Here is a 24,500-nt window from a genome sequence, read left to right on the forward strand (position 1 = left end):
CTAGGTGGATCAAGAACTGGCTGGGTAATAGGAGACAGAGGGTAGTTGTGGAGGGGACCTTGTCGGGCTGGAGGCTAGTGACCAGTGGTGTGCCGCAGGGCTCAGTACTGGGACCTCTCCTCTTTGTAGTATACATAAATGACTTGGAAGAGAGCGTAGGTGGTGTGATCAGCAAGTTTGCTGATGACACCAAGATGGCAGGGTTGGCGGGTACTGAACTGGATTGTCAGGTGATACAACAGGATATAGATAGGTTGGTGCATTGGGCAGATAGGTGGCAGATGGAATTTAATCCTGACAAATGCGAGGTGATGCATTTTGGAAGGAATAATGCAGAGAGGAGCTATGTGATAAAAGGTAGACAGATTAGGAGTATAGACATACAGAGGGACCTGGGAGTGCAGGTCCACAAATCCATGAAGGTCGCGTCACAAGTGGAGAAGGTTGTTAGGAAGGCTTATGGAATGTTAGCCTTTATAGGAAGGGGTATAGAGTATAAAAGCTGCCGTCTAATGCTTCAGTTGTATAGAACGTTGGTTAGACCGCATTTGGAGTACTGCGTCCAGTTCTGGTCACCTTACTACCGGAAGGACGTGGAGTCTCTGGAAAGGGTGCAGAGGAGGTTTACCAGGATGTTGCCTGGCATGGAGGGGCTGGGGTACGAGGAAAGGTTGGAGAAACTGGGACTGTTCTCTTTGGAAAGACGGAGATTGAGGGGGCACATGATAGAGGTATATAAGATAGTGAAGGGAATAGATAGAGTCAATAGTGAGAGACTGCTCCCTAGACTGGGTACAAATACGAGAGGTCATGATTTAAGGGTGAGGGGGGAGAGGCATAATTTGGAAGTGAGAGGAAGGTTCTTTACGCAGAGAGTTGTGGGGGTATGGAATGCGCTACCGAGTAGGGTGGTGGAGGCAGGGACGTTGGACTCATTTAAGGTTCAGTTAGATAGACACATGAGTGAAACGAGGATGGAGGGTTATAGTAGGGGCTATTAAATAAGGTTAGAACCTCAGGAGACACCAGAAAAGCAGGCTTGTAAGATTAACGTTTTGTCTTTTTATTCTGCAGGAGGTCCACCTCGTGTCAAGCGAGGGGCATGCACACGGTGGGTCGTGCGTGGGCTGCTCTTGGAAGTTCCGGGAGTGGCCTAGTACTTCATGTCGGTGTGTGTGCTTGATCCTGGACCGGTAGACGGGCGCCGCAACAGCTCGGTGACTAGCGCTGCTAGCTGTGCAGATACATGGATCTGGGCCAGTGTCTGTGGGAGTTTGCGCATTCTCCCTGTGGTTGCGTGGGTTTCCTCCGGGCGCTCCGGTTTCCTCCCACACCCCAAAGATGTGCTCTTAGGCTGATTGGTTTTACCAAATTGACACTATTCTCCCCTGAATCTGGCTAAGTTAGGGGTTCCATTCGTAGACACGCAGGGTGGAATAGGTGTAGGGTGATGCGGCGGCGCGGGCTCGTTGGGCCGAAGGGCCTGTTTCCCGTGCTGGGTTGTTCTTTGTTCTTTGTTCTATATCCCCTCTCAGTACTGCCATGATGTTTTCCCTAATCAAAAGTGCAAATCCCCCTCCTCTTTTACCTCCTGGTCTCTCTTACCTATGGCATCTGTACCCTGGAACATTGAGCTGCCAGTCCTGTCCCTCCTTTAGCCATGTTTCAGTGATTGTTATAATATCCCAGTCCCACGTACCCATCCATGCCCTGAGTTCATCTGTCTTGCCCATCAGGCCTCTTGCATTGAAATAAATGCAGTTTAATCTGGACTTCCCTTGCTGCCTGCTCTGCTTTTGCCTGATATGTCTGGTACTAGCATTACTGACACTGCCTTTACTAATTCATTACTCTTTAATTTCTTGTGCTGTCCTCAACCTTCTCTTCTGTCTCCTTACTGTTTTGGGTCCCACCCCCTGCCAAACGAGTTTAAATCCTCCCGAGTGGCTCTAGCAAATTTCCCCACCTGGATATTAGTCCCCTCCAGTTCAGGCGTAACCTGTCTGCCTTGAAGAGGTCACTCCCTTTCCCAAAAGAGATCCCAATGATCCAAAAATCTAAATCCCAAATCTGCACATGCAACTAGAGTCCCTAAGAAAATGTGGGATTAGGATCCTTTACCCTGTCTGTACAGAACACTAGACATGATGTGGAGATGCCGGTGTGGACTGGGGTAAACACAGTAATAAGTCTCACAACACCAATTAAAGTCCAACCAATTTATTTGATAGTAAACTGATGAAGATTCATCTGACCATTCACCTGACGAAGGGGAAACCCCGAAAGCTTGTGAGTTTACTATCAAATAAATTGGTTGGACTTTAACCTGGTGTTGTGAGACTTCTTACCAGAGCACTAGAGACAAACCTACTTCCAGCTGAATACAGGAGTAAGATGCAGCACCTTAAAGTTGTGGGCAGTAGTTCAATGGAGAGACAGGAAGTCAATGAAAATGTAAAAGCCATGAGAACAAGCCTGCAATAATATATCGGAAAGGTAAAAGTGCCTTTGACAACTGAGGAGGCTGTGCATTAAATAAGCTTGGTAAATCAACCCGTTTTGTAGTCCACAGCCAAAAATAAACTCCTGGTGCACTGCGTAAGTGGCATGAAATCAATAATCTTGCTGAGAGAGGTGATGAGGGTGGCTGGAGCTGGGGATGGAAATGTTAGGTCGTTACAGTAGGTTATGCTCTTCCTTGTTTGGGGGATATCAGTTACATTGTTAGGGCATCAGAGAGGCAGATTCAGCCTGCATTGCTCGATGCTCCATCTGCCTCGGAAGTGCTTGACAGGACAGGATACATGAAGCTTTAATCACAATCTAGTGGGTGTTCCATCTGATGTTGAGACCTGATGCAAAGAGTAGAATCGTCCAGTTATCAAAGAATGACTTAATTAATTTCATCAATGGAGAAAAACCTTGTCCCCTAAATGACCCTGTTGAACCTGCCTCAGTGTTCATTAAATAAGCTAGTGTCTGTAAGCTATCGAACATAAGACAATGGTGCAGATTTGACCCCTCAAGGCTCCTCTGTCATTCAATAAGATCATGGCTGATCTTCTGCCTCAACTTCACTCTCTTGCCGACTATTTTTGATTCTCTGAGCGATCAGGGGTGGATTTTTCCCATCCCACCTGCCACAGGAAATATAGTGGGCAGGAAAGGACCATGAAAAGCCTGTTGACTTTGAGTGAGATTTTCCACTCTAAAGGCAAGCGTGGCTGGAAAATCCTGCCAAAATCTTCCCATTTCAGCCTCAAATATATTCAATAGTGGTGCATCACTGAGATAGAGATATCCCACCATACACAGCACTTTGAATGAAGAAGTTTCTCATCTCGGTCCTCTGCTTACCCTGAAACCGTGTCTCTTTGGTTCCCCCATCAGGGGAAACAGCCTGTCAGTGTCTGACCAGCCCTTTCCAAATCATGAATGTTTCAATTAAATCATCTCTCATTCTTCTCAATTACAGAGATATAGACCCTCAAGCCTCTCATCATTAAGCAACTCTTTCATCCTAGGAACCAATCTGGCAAACCTTCACTGAAACATCTCCAATTCAAGAATATCCTTCCTTAGATATGGAGATCCAAACTGCACAGTTCCCCAGTGTGTGGTCTCACCAAAACCCTGCACCATTGTAGGAACATTTCCTTATTCTTGTTCTCCAATCTTCTTTCAATAAAGGTCAAAATGACATTTGCTTTCCTACTGCTTTCTGTATCTGAAAGTTATCTTCCCATGCTCCTTGTATGAGTAAGCCAAAGTCTCTCTGAACACCAACTGCTAAATTATATGCTCACAGAAATTTTGCTACCATTCACATTGGCAGGATCTTATAGTGCACCGTTAGCTCACCCTCGTGGGTGTCCCGGTGGTAAGGGGTGAGTTCAACAGGAAACCTCATTGTGAACATGGTGGCACTATGGATAGCACTGCTGCCTCACAGCTCCATGGACCCGGGTTCAATTCAGGCCTCAGATCACTGTGTGGATTTTGCACATTCTCCCTGTGTCTGCATGGGTTTTCTCCAGGTGCACCCACTTCCTCCCACAGTCCAACGGTGTGCAAGATTGGTTGGATTGGCCATGCTAAATTGCCCCTCAGTATCAGGAGGACTAGCAGGGTAAATATGGGTGGTTACAGGGATAGGGGATGGGTGGGATTGTTGTTGGTGCAGGCTTGATGGGCTGAATGGTCTACTTCTGCACTGTAGGGATTCTATGACATTGGCAGCACCATAAGATCCCATTGCCAGCGAGCAATGCACTGGCTCCTGGCTCTGCCAACATGCTGCACGGTGGGAGAAAAATCCCACCCACTTCTAAAAGATATTTTGTTTCTATTCTCCCTGCTAAAGTGAATAACCTCATATTATACCCCATCTGCTATATAACACACATTTGTTTAATATGTATATATCTCTTTGCATCCTCTTTTTGTCCTCCTCACAGCTTGCATTATTACTTTTCTTCGGATTGTCAGCAAACATAGATACATTATTCTTGGTCTCTTCGTAACTCATTAATGTGGATAGTAACTAATTGAGGCCCCCACACTGATCTTGTACTGCTTGAGTTACAGCCTGTCAACTTGATAAAAGCAAATTACTGCAGAAGCTGGAATCTGAAACCAATAAAGATTTGACAAAGGGCCCTTTGGGCTCAAAACATCAGCTCTTTTTCCTCCTGACAGATGCTGCCAGACCTGCTAGATTTTCCAGTGTTTTCTCTTTTAGTTCCCCATTTTCTTTACTCTGCGCCCCCTGTCCGTTAATCAATCCTCCAATTACATAATACATTCCCACCAGCATCACGAGCTCCTACCTTGTATATTAAACTTGTGTGGCAACTTATCAAATGCCTTTTAAAAATCCAAGAATACCACACACATTTGGTTCCATTTCATCATTATATCCTTCTTGGAAAACCATGTTGATTTTGTCTCATCATACTATGATTTTCTGAGTGCGTTACTATCTTCCTGTTCACATACTTGTAAAACTCTTAGAACCGTTTTCATATTCCTGGCTGGTTTACTTTCATACTCTTATTTTTTCAGTTGTAATCAAATTTTTGGTCACTCTGCTGGTTTCTAAAACACCTACAATCCTCAAATTTGCTACTATTCTTTGCAAAACTATAAGCATCCTCTTTCAAAATAATGCTGTCGGGAACTTCCCCTATTAATCCACAGTTGGCTCCTTCTTGTTGAGTTTTTGCTTTTTCATGGAATGTATTTTTGTTGATCATTTTGAATTATTTCTTTAATGTTTTCAGTTGTTTAGTTAAAGTCATATAATTTCCTTTCTTTTACCCAATAAGCCTGAGCCACCTTTCTCCTCATATCTATAATTGGACATGCTTAATCTTAAGATTCTTGGTTTGAACTGGACTATTGCTTTCAAATTACGAAACTCAATTGTATTATGATCACTTTTTCCCAGAGGATCTTTTTACACTGTGATCACTCATTAAAACTGTCACATTATACAATACCAGGTCTATAATTTTCTTTAGGCTCCTAAATCTTCCTTCAACTGAGCCCTCTTCCAGCTTTTACGTTAAAGCCTTAATCCCAGAAATCACATTGAAGAGCAGGTATCTAAACTATAAGAGTGTGCCAATAGAAATGCACATTCACCTCCAGTGATTTTCTTGGAGCAGTGGGTCTCGAAGATTATGACAGACCCTTGATCCTGCTTCCAACCTGGATACCTCATCACTGCAATACCAATCAGATAGGTTGTGCACAGGGTTAAAAGTCAGCAGAGATCAGCCCAACCTAACCTGTTAGATGGGATCAAAGAAGGTGAGTACATCCTGCTTTTAGCATTAAGCCTTTGTAACCACAGAGTGCAGTGTGGAGGAGATTGTTGCTGGGGAAGTATTTTTGTCAGAAACCAGCACCATGGCAATTTCAGCAGGTGACTGGCTGTTCAGGTCCTCATTATGAGCTTAAAGCTCCAACACATATACACAGACACACTCACATGTGAACATTTATACGCACACCCTCATGGCACAAACACACACACAGGTGGAACTTGCGAATAGTGTGGTGAGACTGAGTGCTCCGGCTTCCTCCCACACTCCAAAAATGTATGGGTTAGGTGGATTGGCTATGCTAAATTTCCTCTTCGTATCAGTGGGATTAGCAGGATAAATACATGGGGTTGTGGGGATAGGGCCTGGGTGGGATTGCTGTCAGTGCAGGCTCGATAGGCCAAATAGCCTCCATATGTTGGGATTCTATGGTTCCGTGAATACTCCAACTGAAGCAGACCAGTGTTTTATACCATTTGAACATCATCTTGTGCTCTTGAGCTCTATGCCTCTATTAATAAAGTTCAGAATACTTTATGCTTTCCCAGCCTGCCACTTTCAAATGATTTGTGCACATATGCACCAAGTTCCTGGATCCCCTTTCAAATTGTACCCTTTATTTTGCATTGCCTCTCCATGGTCTTCCAGCCAAGATGAATCATTTTACACCTCTTTACATTACATTTCATCGGCCACCCATCCGTCCACCCCACCAACTGATCCATAGCCTTTTGAAGTTCTACATTATCATAGGAAACTTGGAAGCATTGTGCACTATCATCACAAATTTGATAAATAAGTTGGAGATCTTTGAATGCAGATGATCACATGAGAGAACGATGTTGTGGCAGTAGCGGAGATTAGCTGAAAGAAAGCACAAGACTGGCTACTAATTATTCCTGGAGAGGAAGCGTTCAGGAAAGATAGCAAAGGGAAGAAAGGAAGAGCAGGTGACAATATTCATTTTCAAGAATATTCCAGGGCTGGAGATGGTGGATGCCCACTTAATCAATTGCCAACAGGGACATATTTAGAGGGCAGTGATCATAATATCAAAATGTTTCTGTTGGCTGTGGAAAAGGACAAGGAGCAATCATGAGGGAAAATACTTGAATAGAGGAGGGCTAATTTTAGTGGGTAAACATAGGTATGGCCCAGATAAAATATAACAACTCAGTCAGATGCCTTTAAAGAGGAGACAGTGGAGATACATTCCCATGAGGGAAGATTAGGACCAGCAAAACCAGAGCTCACTGAATGACGAGACAGATAGGCAGTAAGATAAAACAGAAAAAGGCTGCATATGACAGATGAGAGGTTGTTAATATTGAAAGTTCAGACAGGAATTGAAAAGGAAATGAAGGAGGCAGATTGAAAGTGTGAGAAGAGACTGGCAGGTAACATAAAAGTGAATCCAAAAGTTTTCTATAGGCATATAAATCATTAAAAGTCAGTAAGATGAGAGGTGCCACTGATTAGGGACAAAAAGGAGGATCTACACATGAAGGCAAACAATATGGCCAACCTACTAAATGAGTACTTTGCATTTGCCTTTAACAAGGAAGAAGCTGCTGTCCACATCATATTGAAAGAGGTGGTAATTAAAATGTAGGATGAGCCAAATATTGATAAAGAGATAGAAAAAAGATTGGCTTATTTTATGTTGATACCCACACTGGATCAGTCACTCTGAGGATACCGAGAGAAGTAAGGAAGGAAATGGTGGTGATGTTGGCTGTGAACTTTTAATTGTCCTTAGAGTGACAGAACCAGAGGATTGGAAATGTTACACCCTTATTCAGAAAAGGATTAAACCCAACAACAAATGATCAGCATATTTAACCACAATGGTGGGAAAGCTATAATCGATTATTATCTTGGACAATCTTAACCATCACTTGGACAGGTGTTGATTAATTAAAGAAAACCAGCAGTTGCTTAATTAAATTAAACCAGTACAAGCTTGTTAAAGGCAAATCATGTTTAACTAACATGATTGGGTTTTTTGATGAGGTAACAGAAAGGATTGACCCTTGTGGTTGCTGCCGCATAAACGGACTTTCAAAAGGCCTTTGATAGTGTGCTATATAATAGACTTGTGAGCAAAGTTAGACGCCATGGAATGAAAGGGGCAGCAGCAGCAAGGATAAAAAAGTGACTGAGTAGCAGGAAACAGGGAGTCATACCAGATGATTGTTTTTTTTTGAGAGTCTTCAGTGATTGGTGCCAAGACCACTGTTTCTCTTTATAAAAATTCATGACCTAGTCTTCACAGTTTCAAAATCTGCAAGTGACACAAAACACGGAAGTGTTGTGAACTGTAGGAAGATAGTGATACATTTCAAGAGTGCATAGATAGGCTAATGGAATGGATGGATGGATGTGGCTGCTGAAAATTAATGCAGCTAAGTGTGAAGTGATACATTCTGGTCGGAAGAATAAGAAGAGGCAATATAAAACAAAGAGTAGAATTATAACAAGGGTAAAGGAACAGTAGCATCTGGAGATGATATAAATTGTACCTCTTTAATATTAGAATAGCATCACTCTGCAATGAACATATTTCAAATTTATAAAGATGATAGCAATCTAGCTATCTGTAGTGTTTAATCAAATGAATTACAGAGTATGGGCAAGCAGAAAGGAGCACTCAGACAAGGAGGCAAGCACCCTGGGCAGTGTATGACAGCTAGCCAAAAGAAAAGCAAATAAATGTAAAAAAAATTCTCAAAAATAAAATGATCATACTCATCCTTAATTCTTCCACAGAGACACAGAAATCTTAAGTTACAGAAAGAAGCCATTCAAGTTCATGATGAATGTGCTGACTCTTCGCTAAAGTAATCCAGATTAATCCTACTGCCCTGCTTTCTCCCCATAGCCTTGTACCTTCTTCTGCTTCGAATATTTTTTCAGTTTTCCTTTAAAGGATGCAATGGTTCTGCTTGAACCATTCCCTGTGGCAAAGCATTCCACGCTCCAGCAATTCTGTGTGTAAAGAGATTATGCTTCACCTCTCTCTACTCTTTCTCTGTCACAATTTTAAATTGATGACTTCTGGTCATTGACTTCTCAACCAAAGGAAATAGCCTTTCCTGACTCAATCCATCAAACTCTTTCACAATTTTAAAAAAAATCTCATAGTTCACTATTGATGCTCCCTACTCCAGGGGATTTAGTCCTAATGTCTCCATCCCTCCTCACTGTTGCAGTTTTGCACTCCAGTATCACTCCACCCTAGGTCATTTTGCACCACACCCTCACTTTGTGTGTCAGCTGTACTCAGTTGGTGGCACTCTTGTCTCTTAGACAAAAGACTGGAGGTTCAACTATTCCACAGAACCTTCCACACACCTGACGAAGGAACACCATTTCTGAGATTGTTGTCAAATAAACTGGTTGGACTCCAACCTGGTGTTGTGAGACTTCTTATTGTGTTTACCCCAGTCCAATGCCAGCATCTCTACATCATCCCTAAAACTACACAGAGTAGTAACCAGTGCAATCTACAAATTTATCCTTGCTCTTTTTCTCAAGTGCCATACATGCCTGTTTGTTCTTTCTGCATGAATTTATCCTCTGACACTTGCACACTTATTTTCCTGGCAGCTGCCCTTGTATTTTCTGCATCTCAGATGTCCTCACCCAACCTTCGGAGCATTCCAAAGGTTTTACCTCCATTTTGGATTAGAGGGAAGAGGTCAGAGACTCTTACCTACAGTCAGAGAGTCATAGAGGTTTAAAGCATGGAAACAGGCTCTTTGGCCCAACTTGTGTATGCCACCCTTTATTCTTAAACCCCTTCGTCCTAATTGCCCGCATTTGGCTCATATTCCTCTAACCCATCTTACCCATTTAACTGTCGAAATGCTTTTTAAAAGACAAAATTGTACCCGCCTCTAATACTACCTCTGGCAGCTTGTTCCAGACACTCACCACACTGTGTGAAAAAATTGCCCCTCTGAACACTTTTGTATCTCTCCCGTCTCACCTTAAACCTATGCCCTCTAGTTTTAGACTCCCCTACCTTTGGGGAAAGACATTGACTATCTAGCTGATCTATGCCCCTCATTATTTTATAGACCTCTATAAGATCACCCCTCAGCCTTTTACACTCCAAAGAAAAAAAGTCCCGCTCTATCCAACCTCTCCTTATAACTCAAACCATCAAGTCCCGGAATTAACCTAGTAAATCTTTTCTGTACTCTTTCCAGTTTAATAATATCCTTTCTATATTAGCGTGACCAGAACTGTACACACTACTCCAAGTGTGGCCTTACCAATGTCTTGTACAACTTCAACAAGTTGTCCCAACTCCTGTTCTGACCAATGAAACCAAGCATGCTGAATGCCTTCTTCAGCATTCTGTCCATATGTGACTCCATTTTCAAGGAACTATGACCATGTACCTTTAGATTTCTTTGTTCTGTAACTCTCCCCAAGCCCTACCATTGACTAAGTAAGTACTGCCCTGGTTCAAATGCATCACCTCGTATTTATCTAAATTAAACTTCACCTGCCATTCGTCAGCCCACTGGCCCAATTGATCAAGATCCTGTTGCATTGTGAGATAACCTTCTTCATTTCACTACACCACCAATCTTGGTGTCATCTGCAAACTTATTAACCATGCTCCCTATATTCTAATTCAAATTATGAATATAAATGACAAATAACAGTGGGCCCAGCACTGATCCCTGAAGCACACCACTGGTCACAGGCCTCCGGTTTGAAAAACGACCCTCTACAACGACCTTCTGGCTTCTGTCATCAAGCCAAACTTGTATCCATTAAATATCTCACCCTGGATCCTGTGACCTTTCTCGTTCTGTTTTTCATTATTTATTTTCTCACAGGAAATGGGCATCACTGATGAGGCCAGCATTTATTGCCTACCCTTGATTGACCTGAAGAAAGTGATGGTAAGTCATCTTCCCGAAAAGCTGCAATCCATGTGGTGTAGGTACACCCACAGTGCTGTCAGATTATGAGCTGCCTTCTCCCTGTAGTGCAATTCACTGATTCCTCTTGCCTCCTCTGGCCAGGTAAGGTCATTAAAACCTTTGCATCAACGAGGCTACATGATATCCACCCAATGCGGAGAGGAAAGGGAAGGAAGATCTCCTCATGAAGCTGCTCCTGGGCCTGGCTAAACCCATCATCAAGTAGTCATGGTGTAGAGATGCTGGCGTTGGACTGGGGTAAACACAATAAGAAGTCTCACAACACCAGGTTAGTCTAACCTGGTGTTTTGAGACTTCTTATTGTGCAAACCCATTATCAACAGGTCCAGGCAGCGTGCGACTAAGGGGTTGCCCAGCCTGACTTGTGTGCCCCCCTACCATGGCTGTATTCACAGCCCTGGGGAGGGAGCATGTGGTGTCCATGGGTGCCATCAAGGCCTTCCATGCCCATTGGGCACCTTAGGGAATGGAGTGTGTTATTGACCCCATTAATCACCTTTTAGTTTATTGTTTTAAGTTTCATCAGTGCTTTGTTTTTGTTTCAGGTGGTTCAACTTTAAGAGGTTGCCCTTCTTGCTTTATCCTTCAGTTTATGTAATTCAGTTTAATTGGGTTAACTGAAAAGAGAGTCAACAAGATATCCTGCCACCCTCCCGGCAACGCTGCTGTAATGTGTTCCTCATCTGTCGCCTTGCATCACGGAGAAGCACATTCATTACTTATTTGTCCATTGGGAAGGAGGGATGATAAATCCTAGGGCTTCCTGTCCTGGTGCAAGCCTTAAGTAGAAGGAAACATCACTGGCCAAAGGAAAATTGATGGTGCAACCCTTTTAAGTTGTTTCAAGCCCCAAATCCTGTACCGTAATTCAAAGTTCCCTGTTTTAATTAGCAAACTCCAAGTAGGAGTTGCACAATATCTGGGAGTTAACCAAGGATCTGTAGAATCCATAAAATCCCTACAGTACAGAAGGAAGCAATTCAGCCCATTGAGTCTGCATCAATTCTCCGAAAGAACACCTTACCTAGCCTCACCTACCTGCCCTATCCCCATAACGCTGCACATTTACCAAGACTAATCCCCCTAACCTACACATCTTTAGGCATTAAGGGGCAACTTAATATAGCCAATCCACCCAATCTGTGCACCTTTGGACTCTGGTAGGAAACCGGAGCACCTGGAGGAAACCTAAGCAGACATGGGAAGAATGTGTGAACTCCATGCAGTCAACCAAGGCCAGAATTGAACTTGGATCCCTCGTGCTGTGAGCAGGCGTGCTAAACACTGTGCCACCTTGAATGTCAAAACTAGATTCAACAACAACAACTTCCATTTATATAGTACTTTTGACACCATAGAAGAGTCCCAAGGCAGATTACAGAAGCAACACATTCAAAACATTCTATCATGCCACATTAGGATAGACAATCAAAAACCTGGTCAAAGAGGGTAGGTTTGACAACCATCTTAGATGAGGAGAGAGGAACAGAAAGGAAGAGAGGTTTAGGGAGGGAATTCCAAAGTTAGGGCCAAGACAACTGAGATGAAGATCAAGAAAGATTTCAGGTGCATAGATTTCAGAGGGTTGAAGGGTAGAAGGAGGTTACAGAAGCAAGGAGGGGGAGTCGACGGATAGACGTGAATGTAAGGATGAGAATTTCAAAGTGAAGCCATTGTCAAAATGGGACCCAGTGTAAGTCAGCAATCCAGGGGTGATGGATGATGATGAATTGATATGAGTTAGATTACAGGTAGTAGAGTTCAGTATGAGCTTAAGTTTATGGTGGATAGAAGGTCTGAGGTGAGCCCAGACAACATTCGAATACTCAGGTCTGGAAGTAACAAAGGCATAGATGAGGTTTTTAATTTGGATGAGCTAGCATTCTTCTCATTAGGTTTGGGGTTGTGATAGGGCATGTTCAGGGGAGAATATGGACCGTACTTTAACCTGCAAGATTTTCACCGAAATAAGAAGGGAACTTCCAAAATGGATGACTTGAGAAGACCAAAGAGAAGCATAGTGTTCAATTGTTCTGTGTTTGATTACTTGTGTCTGTTTACAATTACTTGATTGGTTATGCCTGGGTATGGACTCAGAGAAAAGAAGCAAGCGGAAGAGAAACAGTTGGAAACTGCAAGAAGCAAGAAGATGGCAGATCTTTAAAAACACAGTCAAGACAGCCTGTTACACACAGCTGAAATTTCCGGCCCTTCCTGCCAGCAGGACCTCCTCTGAAGGCAATCTACCAAGGTCAGTTTCCTGGTGGTTCAACGGGCGAGCAACACAAATGGCCCATAACTTTGGCAGGACTGGACATTCCTGCCTGTGGCCAATGGCGAGTTATCAGAAAACCAGCTGCCATGGCCCCAGAAACTGGTGTCATCTCTGTATTCCTCTGAGCTACATAAGATATGCAACAAGAAGGAAGCAAAAGATCATTTCTGGGTCATATTTTACCAGAGCAGGGCTTCTAGTGGTATCTATCATTAGAAAGATTTGATGCTGCACATTTCTGCTTAAATATCATTTGCCCATAATGTTGTTGAAAGTGTATGTTGATATTGGCTGAATGTGGAAAACAGTAAGATGCATGGTGGCACACTGGTTAACACTGTTGCCTCACAGCACCAGAGATCCAGATTTGATTTTAGTCTGGGATGACCGTCTGTGTGGAGCTTTCACATTCCCCCATGTCTGCGTGGGTTTCCTCTGGATGCTCTGGTTTCGTCCCATAGTCCAAAAGATGTATTGGTTAGGTGGATTGGCCATGTTAAATTATCCTTCAGTGTCCCAAACTAGGTAGCTCAGGGAGATTAGCAGGATAAATATGTGGGGTTACAGGGTATGACCTGGATGAGATGCTCTGTCAGAGAATTGGTGCAGACTAAATGGGCCAAATGGCCTTCTTCTGCATTGTAGGGATTCTGTGAATGTAACCAGAAGCTAAATGAGCAGGTCAACCAAATGATTACTCCTTAAAACAAACATGACTTCAGGAGCACAAGAATTGAGAAGGGAAGTAAATTAAAAGTGGTGAATTTAATGGTAAATCAGGCACAGAAAGAAAAATTAAGAATGACTCAAGGTTGGATGAAGTGACATGTTAAAAATCTACCCAAAAAGATCAAAATCTGACACAATAAGACTCCACATCCCTAATAGTTTCTTGATGCTAGAGAGCTTGGTTGGTAGTCATTAACCATTATAATGTTGTTAACAGGGTCCTTCCATTTCTACGTACTATCTGTGAAATGTTTCATTCACAGTGTCAATTCTCTGACCTCGCCTGTGGCTGGAATTCTCCAGTCCTGCTGCACAAAGATGTGTAGGTTAAGTTGCTTGGCCATCCTAAATTGCCACTTGGTGTCAGGGCAATTAACAGGGTAAATATGTGGGGTTACAGCAATAGAACCAGGGTGGGATTGCTGTCAGTGCAGGCTCAATGGGCCGAGTGGCCTCCTTCTGCTCTGCAGGCGTTTTATGGGATTCTATGATTTAGTGGATGGACTTCTGGCTGAGCGTAACATTCTCCATTCTTGCTGGCAGCGGGTGCAGGTTGAACGAGACTGGAGAATTCCGGCCTACGTCTAACATGTCCATACATTGTCCTCACACTATTCGATGTTTTCAGTGGCGAGGCAGACATTTTTGAGAAGCTAAAACCACAGTAGCACAGATTGAACAGCAACTTTGGGATATTAACATTTAACCAGGTCTCTGCCCTTCACCTGAAGCTGTTGAAACATTTATGCACGTACAACAGTGAAAGTTTCATCATTATCTTGACATTAAATTCTGTCCTATCTTGTAAACCCTGCAGGAAAAAGTTAAGGTGTGCGATAAAATATTAACAGGTGTTTAATAATGTGTTTAGGGAGGAATATGGTGAGGAGCATTTAGCACAGTCATTAACATTCTTCAGTCTCACATTGCAAATAAGTGGTTAGGGATCACTTTGACTAGTGGTCAAAGATTAAAACGGTGAAATAATTGAGAATGAAGACAAGAGCGTAGAATCACTTAGTTATTACTTTCTGGAAATGTTCACAAGGGAAGACATGGTGACACTAAGATTGGTGAGGATGGCACACTTGATAAATTAAGATGAACTTTAATGTCGCCTAGGCCAGACACTGAAGGAAACTTATGGAAGGTACTAGCAAGGATGAAGGGTTTGTTCAATTGTAGAAGGTTCTGCTGCGTTGAAGCAATTGACTATAAGCAATTGTGACTACATAAGGGACAAAAGTACAGGGCTCCTCGCTTGACCTCAAAAATCACAAAACAAATCCAACGATTGTAGATTGATAGCTTAGTAACTAAACATTGGCAGGCAGTGAGACAGATGAAAGCTCCACTTTGATGAATCTTAATGCTTCTGATGATGCCAAAAATGAATTAAATAGTGAAAATCCCTTTGATTGAACTCTGCATGAAAGGATCGGAATGAAACAAAGATATGAAGGAATCTTGCATAGATTGTGGAACTGGATTGGTGTCGGACTAGAGATAGAGTTGAGTGGGGAATTAGACTGGGACCATCGTTATCTGATGGTTGTGTTACGTCAGCTGTTTCTTTGAGTTACTGAACGGCGCAAGCTGAAGTACCAGATGGACCGAGTACTTTTTTACAATTTGAATCATTGAATTATGCTCCACAATTTTTACATACATTTATTACAGTTAGCACTGCTGCCTTACAGTGCCAGGGACTTAGGTTCAATTCCGGCCTTGGGTAATTGTATGTGGGGAGTTTGCATGTTCTCCCCATGTCTGCGTGGGTTTCCTCTGGGTGCTCCAGTTTCCTCCCACTGTATAAAACATGTGCTGGTTAGGTGCATTGGCCATGCTAAATTCTCCCTTAGTGTAATCGAACAGGCGCCGGAGTGTGGTGGCTTGGAAATTTTCACAGTAACTTCATTGCAGTGTTAACGTAAGCCTACTTGTGACAATAATAAACAAACTATGTCATCGTTATTCACTTGGCTCTCAATTTACCTCAATATTTCAAGGATAAAATGAGATAGATGTATCCCTCACACAATGCTAGGTGCACCCAATCCTTTTACTACATTCTTACATCCTAAAAGCATTGTTACAGACGCTCCTCACATGTTCCTCAGGCAGGTTCACAGCTTTATGGGGACTTTTCAGCAAAGGTAAAGTGAAATTTTTTACTGTCATTCACAAACTTTCCAAGTACATTGATGGGGTAACTTTTTAACTTCTCTTTCATTCCTGAATGAAATCCCTAGCCATAAATTCCAGCTGTCTATTTTCAGGAGACGGTATCTATTGAGACAATGGGAAATATTGAGCAGCGGTAGGCTAGATGTTCTTGCTCACAGCAAAATACAGTATTGGATGGATCAACCTTTCCATTTCCAGCTGTGAAATGAACAGAGTGCATGTGGTAGTCCATCACACATATTAGGAAGGAAGGGATGGCATCAGGAATCAGTAGAAACAGAATGGCACATTCATCAGTCAGCAGAGTTTCTACAGGAAACTTATTTTTATTCTACCACTAAACAATTAGGCAAATTATAATTATAACAATACAACTGGTAATAAATTAAAAAGGAATACAGGGAATACACTTGCTATGTTAATCAATAATGACAAAGGAGGGAGTGTTTCATTGAACAGTGGCACTTACTGTCTTACTTTCCAAAGTTTTTAAGACAAAAACTTTTAATCATTTGCTTCAATTGTAAATGGGTCAGTTGTAATTTTCTGGCATGATACTAAATAGCAGTCCATGTAATCTGACGACCCCTGACCTGGAAGCAGGAGCAACAGGAAAGAAGTTAACAGAGGTCATGTCGACAGACAGAACGGAGAGCAGCAAGCAGAAGAGCTGAAGGAAATAGATCCTCAGCAAACAATGCAGAAACAAAAAGGAAACAGAGTCAGGAAGGTGAATAAAAAATTTGTGTGAACAGAAGCCAGCAAAGCTCGACAAGAAGTTTTCTATTTGGCAGTAAGAAGAAAAATAGAATTGCAGAAGATCTTGGAGGAGTGATGTGGGAGTTAATGAAAAGGGACTGAATCCTAAAAAAGTGGTTTGAATAACTCAGGTGTGTAAAAGAGCTGGAAGTTTTTAATCAAAGGACGAGACTGTGAACAAGTTTGATTGGTCACTTGAAAACGAACTCTGGGAGGCTATACCATCAAGAATGATGCGTCTCAAGTATACCTGCAGGTGAATGCGATTCAAGGGCAAAATAGATTGAGTTGGAAAAACTGTGTTTGTATGTGATGTTACAGTTGTTTTGGGTGTGACATCTTACAAAATCACAAGCACCAGCATGTATTTGTGATATCAGATATTTAAAGTGAAATTTACCTTTATGTTGAAGTATCACTTGCTTGATTTATGTTGAAGTAAAAATTATAAAAAGTGAAATCTTGTTGGTAAAGTTTGTTCATTAGTTGGGACAAGAGTGCAGCCATTTGGTAAATTTGGTTTCATAGAATCCCTACCCAGGGCAGAAGGAGGCCTTTTGGCCCATCGAGTCCCCAATGACCACAATCCCACCCAGGTCCTATCCCTGTAACCCCTACTAATTTACCCTGCTAATCTCCCTGACACCGAGGGGCAATTTATCATAACTAATCCACCTAACCTGAACATCTTTGTAGTGTGGGAGGAAACTGGAGGAAACCCATGGGGAGAACATGCAGACTCCACACAGTCAGTGACCCGAGCTGGGAATTGAACCCGGGTCCCTGTGAGGCATCAGTTTACAGTTCCCTTCAGTAGTAGAGATCTCACCTTCAGTAGTTCTGTAATTACACAAAATGCTAGAAAACCTTAGCAGGTCTGACAGTATCTGTGGAGAAAGGATAGAGCTAAAGTTTTGAGTTTGGATGACCCTTCAGATTAGCTCTATTCTCTCTCCACAGATAGTGTCAGACCTGCTGAGATTTTCCAACATTTTCCGTTTTTGTTTCAGATTCCCGCAACTGGAGTATTTTGCTTTCACTATAGTTCTATAATTACACTATTTATAGTCAAACTGAACGTACAGACCGGGGCGGAATTTTTCAGCATACTCACCCCAAAACCGAAAAATCCTGCCCGAGGTCAACAGACTTTTGCATGGTCCACCCCCACCACTACATTTCCAGTAGCAGGTGGGATGGGAAAATTCTCCCCCCCCCGCAGGAATCTGATCAATCCTTGCCCTCAGTCAAATTAGATCAACAAACCCTGTATTCCTACATTTAGTTTTGCCTGTTAAATATATTTTGTTAGAATAACAGTTTAAATTGGAAGGAGCTCCAGTCAGAGAACTTTAGCTGATAGCATATGGGTATGGGAACACGAACAGGCTATTTAGTCCCTTGAGCCTGTTCTGCCAATAACATGTTCCCACACAGACACAGAAAAAGCAGGACAATTTTTACTGAATACTCTGAAATGCACAGATTCCGATTATATTCTGAGTGAAGGAAAGGTTATATGGAGGTCAGTTAGATTAGGGACTTCAGTATTTGACAAGGCTGAGCAAGCCCATCCCCTCAACCTTGAAACCTGTGACATAGTAATATTTTTAATAATGCATTTTATCCTAAGTGTCTCAAGCTAATGTTTAACTATTGTTAATGATAGTTATTATTGTATATTTGAAACTGTTGTCAATGAAAGCTATCACTGTATGCTTAAGGGAGTAATGGTATTGTCACTGGACAGTATTCTAGAAACTCATGGTATTGCTCTGGGGACCCAGGTTCGAGCTCCACCCATGGTAGAAGGTGAAATTTGAATTCAGTACAAATCTATAATTTAAAAAAATGACCACAAAACCATTGTCAATTGTTGGAAAACATGACTAGCTCACTAAGGAAATCTGCTCTCCTTACCTGCTCTGGCTTACATTTGACTCCAGACCCACAGAATGTAAGAAATCTCAGCTTAAAGTCCAACAGATTTATTTGGAATCACTAGCTTTTGGAGCATTGCTCCTTCGTCACTCACCTGATGAAAGAACAGTGCTCCAAAAACTCGTGATTCCAAATAAACCTATTGGAGTTTAACCTGGTATTGTGAGACTTCTCACTGTGCTCACCCCAGTCCAACGCCGGCATCTCCACATCACAGCAATGCGGCTGACTATTAAATGTCCTCTGTACCAGGGCAATTAGGGTTGTGCAAGAAATGTTGTCCTACCCAGTGATGCCACATCCCATGAGCAAATAAAAAAAACCTATGAATGCCTTTGAACCTCCATTACATTGTGCAATATCTTATATCTGTTCCTTATTGTCAACTATACATTGCCAATGATCTTTCCATGTATTACAGCAATCATACATTACTGAGACCTCAGAGAAAAGGTCCAGAAAAATGAGTGGAGAGAAGAATATTTTTAATTACTTCATGTTGTTGTGTGTAAATATCCTGTACCTTTCTCTGGGGAGGACGAATTTCGGTTGTTTCTGGCAGCGCTTACTTAGGCTGAAGAGTTTGCGGACAGTCTTTTGCGCCTTGTTGAAGAGCACCTTCAGGCTGGCCTCAAGCTGCTCGTAGCGGTGCTGGAGACTGAAGTCCATCGTCCACAGCTGCAGGATTGTCGAAGTGTTCAGGAAATACTCAGTCGGCAGCTTCTTCAGAAAAATCTTGAACTCATCTGTGTGAAGGTTCAAATAAAAACGGATTATACGCAGAGAGTCAAAGAAGAGAATGTCCACTCTGTGAAAGAACACATACACTGTGAATAAATATACAGGTGTCAATAATATTTCCAAACATGTGGGAAATTTTGGAGAGTTCAAATAAAGAAACTGTTCACCCAAGGATGGGACACTACAATCCTGAAATGAAGAAAATACGCCTGCCAATTATGCTCAGTTAAAAGGACTTTTGGGACTGTGAGAATGCTAAGTGGTAGCACCCTGGGAGCCAATTCAGAAAGCAACATTCACTGACAACAAATGGCAGAACCCAACCCCCAAACCCCACCCCCCTCACCACTCCTCCAAGAATCCTGCCAGTTATGGAAAAGAGCACGGCTGGTACATGCCATGATTTTGGAATTCTTGCTGGAATAGGAATTCCCACCTGCCACATTTAGCAGTCAGATCCATGACAAGGAATAGCAGTTTTCAGCTGGGAATCGTGACAATGTGAGGGAAATGATTAGGGCAAAGGAGATACAAGTACAAGTGCAAGTACACAAAGAAGAGACAGAGATTTCTGCAAAGGGAGGGAAATAGTTTGGGGTGTTGTCACGTCCCTTGTTAAGGGTTGTAGTTTTATAGAAAAAAGAAAAATGATGTGATTTTCATACGTAGATTCAAACTAACAGCAACAGATTTATTCTAGAGCTGTTGCCTTTAAATTAAGAAATGAACAGTACTAAACAGTGGTTAGCACTGCTCTTCACAGCTCCAGGGACCTGGGTTCGATGCCCAACTCTGGTCACTGTCTGTGTGGAGTTTACACATTCTCCTCGTGTCTGCGTGGGTTTCCTCCAGGTGCTCCGGTTTCCTCCCACAGTCCAAAGATGTGCGGGTTAGGTTGATTGGCCATGCTAAAATTGCCCCTTAGTGTCCGGAGATGCCTAGGTTAGAGGGATTAGTGGGTAAATGGGTAGGGATAGGGTAGAGCCTGGGTGGGATTGTAGTTGGTACCGACTTGATGGGCCAGATGGCCTTTTTCTGCACTGTAAGGTTTCAATGATTCTATTAAACTAAATAAGAGCTAGTGGAACATCCCAATGACATCACCATCGAATCATGTGACTGGCTGTTAAAGCAATCATGTAACAACTTAAATATATAACAGGACCGGGGAGAGGAGGGGGGTGGGTCAACAGATGGCAGAGGAATGGGAGGGAGATGGCGGGGGGAGGATAGAAATGGCAGGAAATGTTGGGAGGGGTGTAGGTGTCTTGAAAGTGTGGAGAGAGAAAGAAAGATATGGGAAATGGCAGAGGAAGGGGAGAGATGCTAGAGGAGAAGGGTAATGGCTGGGAGAATAGAGAAACTGTTGCGGCTAGGGAGGAAAGAATTATCTGGAAGTGGAAGGAAATGCTGGTGAGGAGAGAAATGGCCTTTATTATTGGACAGGAACCAAGATAACAAGCATTGGGAAATCCTGTATTTTAAATGTTACAGTATATAGACTGATACTTTAACACCCGGGATATGTAGATCAATGATTTTAGGACAAGGGTTATAGAATGACATTAGCTTGATTGTTTAAAACATATACAAAACATAGCTGCACCTTTAGATAATTGTTTGTATGGATGTAGCAGGTGAATGGCAAAGGCAACAGCAGCAAGGTCTGTATAATTTAAAAACTGAAATTGCTTTGATATATTCCAAGGATGTGAACAGCACAACATCAATGTAGATTTGTATTTATTTTCCATTATTGCAAGAGAATATCTCTCCCTCAATGTCAACAAAACGAAGGAGATAGTCTTTGACTTCAGGAGACATAGTGGATGCTGTGCTCCTGTCTACATCAATGGGGATGAATTAGAAATGGTTGACAGCTTCAAGTTTTTAGGTGTCCAGATCACCAACAACCTGTCCTGATCCCCCCATGACGACACTATAATGAAGAAAACCCACCAATGCCTCTACTTTCTCAAAAGACTAAGGAAATTTGGCATGTCTGCTATGACTCCCACCAACTTTTACAGATGCATCATAGAAAGCATTCTTTCTGGTTGTACCACAGCTTGGTATAACTCCTGCTCTGCTCAAGACAGTAAGAAACTATAAAGGGTCATGAAGGAAGCCTGGTCCATCAGTCAAACCAGCCTCACACCCATGGACACTGTCTACACATCCCACTGCCTTGGAAAAGCAGCCAAAATAATAAAGGAGCCCATGCATCCCAAACATGCTCTCTTCCACCTTCTTCCACTGGGGAAAAGATACAAAAGTCTGAGGATTCGCACCAACTGACTTAAGAACAGCTTCTTCCCTGATGCCATCAGACCTTTGAATGGACCTACATTAAGGTGATCTTTCTCTACACCCTAGCTATGACTGTAACACTACAATCTACACCCTCTCCTTTCCTTCTCTATGAATGGTATGCTTTGTATCGTGCGCAAGAAATAATACCTGTGACAATACATGTGACAATAATAAATCAAATTAAAGAATATGCAGCAGGAATTAGTTTCTAGGGACCATCAATCTCCATTGCTCTTACACTCAAAAGGAGAACTCTCATGCAATTGAAGAGCAGAGAGTGGAAAGAGTGCTACACGGCATTGCTGCTGTATATGCAAATGATTGGCAATTTGTTTGATGGGGAAGTACAAGAGTGTGGAGTCCATGGAATTGAGGAATGAAGCAGAGGTCCACCAAAGTACCACGGTCTTTAGAAATACTGTCTCACGTGAATGTCCACATATACTGATTGAACCGATAGGCATAACAATGTAACATCCATCCACAGGGTAAAGCTAACAGCTAAAATGATGCAAATGGAAGAGAAAATGCATTTATTAAGACAAATTAAGAAATAATGCTGCATCTGATTATAAAAGCCTGTAAATTGTAACTGGTTTAAGTATAATCTGCTTCTTTTTTATGTCAAGGAATCAAATTGGCCCACTGTGAATGTCAAAGAAATAAGGGGAGGTGTAATTAACAAAATTACTCAGCTTGAGGCTGAGATTGACACCCTCCCAGCAATGGTAAGCAACATATGTCTTAAAACACACATTCTCCCCATGATTATTCTGTAGGTGGTTTGTAAATGTGGTTGGAATTCCATCAAGTTTGCTGAGGATCTTACAATAACATAACTTTTAGAAAGAATGTCTAGACATAACGTACAATATAAATCATAGCTACCAACTGGAGGCCTGTGATCAGCGGGGTGCCTCAGGGATCGGCGCTGGGTCCGCTGTTATTTGTCATTTATATTAATGATTTGGATGAGAAGATAGGAGGCATGGTTAGTAAGTTTGTAGAGGATACCATGATTGGTAGCATAGTGGACAGTGAATTAGGTTATCTTGGATTGCAATGGGATCTTGATCAATTGAGCCAGTGGGCTAACAAATGGCAGATGGAGTTTAATTTAGATAAATGCAAGGTGATGCATTTTGGTAGACTGAACAAGGGCAGGATTTACTCAGTTAATGATGGGGTGTTGGCAAGGGTTACAGAACCAAAAGATCTAGGGATACATGTTCATAGCTCCTTGGAACTGTAGTCACAGGTGGACAGAGTGGTGAAGAAGGCATTCAGCAGGCTTGCAGAATATTGAATACAGGAATTGGGATGTCTTGTTGAAGTTTTACAGGACATTGGTAATGCCACACTTGGAAAACTGTATACATTCTGGCCACCCTTTTATAGAAAGGATATTATTAAACTAGAAAGAATGCAGAAAAAATTTACTGGGATGCTACCAGGACTTGATGGTTTGGGTTATCAGGAGAGGCTGGATAGACTGGGACTTCTTCCTTTGGAGTTTAGAAGGCTGAGGGGTGATCTTAAAGAGGTCTATAAAATTGAGGGGCATAGACCAGCTAGATAGTCAATATCTTTTCCCAAAGGTAGGGGAGTCTAAAACTGGAGGGCAAGGTTTAAGGGGGGGGGGAATACAAAAGTATCCAGAGGAACAATTTTTTCACACAAAGGGTGGTGAATGTCTGGAATAAGCTGCCAGAGTTAGTAATAGATGCACGTACACTTTTGTCTTTTAAAAAGCATTTGGACAGTTCCATAGGTAAGATGTTTATACAGGAATATGGGCCAAATGCAGGCAACTGGGACTAGCTTTGGGTTTAAAAAAATGGGCGGTATGGACAAATTGGGCTGAAGGGCCTGTTTCCTGTGTTATAAACCTCTATGACTCTCTGTCAGCTTTAACAGACTGGAGCATAACACACCAGCTGACAGCGTCTTTTTAACCTCAGGCAGCTGAAACACGTTGAGCAGCCAGAAGGGCTATCAGCAATGCTGTTTAAAGCGATCATTGACTGCCTGCAGGCTAATAGTGGATTGATTTTTACTGGCTGCTGCTTTAATTGTATAAGTGTTCTGTTTGGCGTGAAATATGCCTTGACTTCAAGAACTCTGCACGAACAACTTGCTCTTGTATATGACCCCTTAGAAGACAGCACAACAGAGAGAATGAGTGGAGGTGACCCAAAACGTGATGAGACACTGGAAGAGGGAGGTGGGCAGTGGAGGAGAGAGGGCTGGTGAGGGAGAATGGCTCTCTGTGGAAGTGTATATTCGTCCAGGGTAGTCAGGGGGAAATTCTCCAGCCTGACCCTTGGTCAGAAACAGTATTTCAGATTCCTCGTTTTTTTTGCCAAGGAAGTTGTCATTGAAATCCGACACCTGCTGCAGGTAGAACTGCAGCCTCAGAGCAGGGCGAGTCAGCATTAACAATAGGTAGAAAGATGTCCATGGCAATGAACTAGCTCTGTCCGGGCTAGAGTACGTTTGCAACATTTTCAGTTTGCCATCCACTGTTGCATAAGAGAGATCCCTGAGGCTCTGTATTCCAAACTAGATGGATACAGAATAACAGCATAGAGCTGGGCTAGTCATCCAGAGATCAGGACTAACACTCCAGTGACATGAGGTCAAATCGCACCATGTCAAATTTAATTTCAATTAATTAATAAATCTAGGGTAAAACGCTAGCCTCAGTCATGATGAACATAAAACTAACATTTAAAAAAAACTAATCTGATTCAGTAATGTCCT

General features: G+C 42.4%; 1 protein-coding gene across 2 annotated transcripts in view; it reads right to left on the reverse strand.

Moving 5' to 3' along the window:
• Positions 1-24,500, reverse strand: part of LOC145347947 (BMP/retinoic acid-inducible neural-specific protein 3-like) — a 171,864-nt gene that overhangs the window by 13,422 nt on the left and 133,942 nt on the right. For both annotated transcript variants that reach the window (XM_080195938.1, XM_080195937.1), the window contains exon 7: positions 19,207-19,429. In XM_080195938.1, coding sequence (XP_080052064.1) covers positions 19,207-19,429 — 223 coding nt within the window. The remainder of the gene's footprint in view (positions 1-19,206; positions 19,430-24,500) is intronic.

Source organism: Carcharhinus amblyrhynchos, chromosome 9 (assembly GCF_965287045.1).
Source record: "Carcharhinus amblyrhynchos chromosome 9, sCarAmb.v2.hapA, whole genome shotgun sequence".
Classification (NCBI taxonomy): domain Eukaryota; kingdom Metazoa; phylum Chordata; class Chondrichthyes; order Carcharhiniformes; family Carcharhinidae; genus Carcharhinus; species Carcharhinus amblyrhynchos.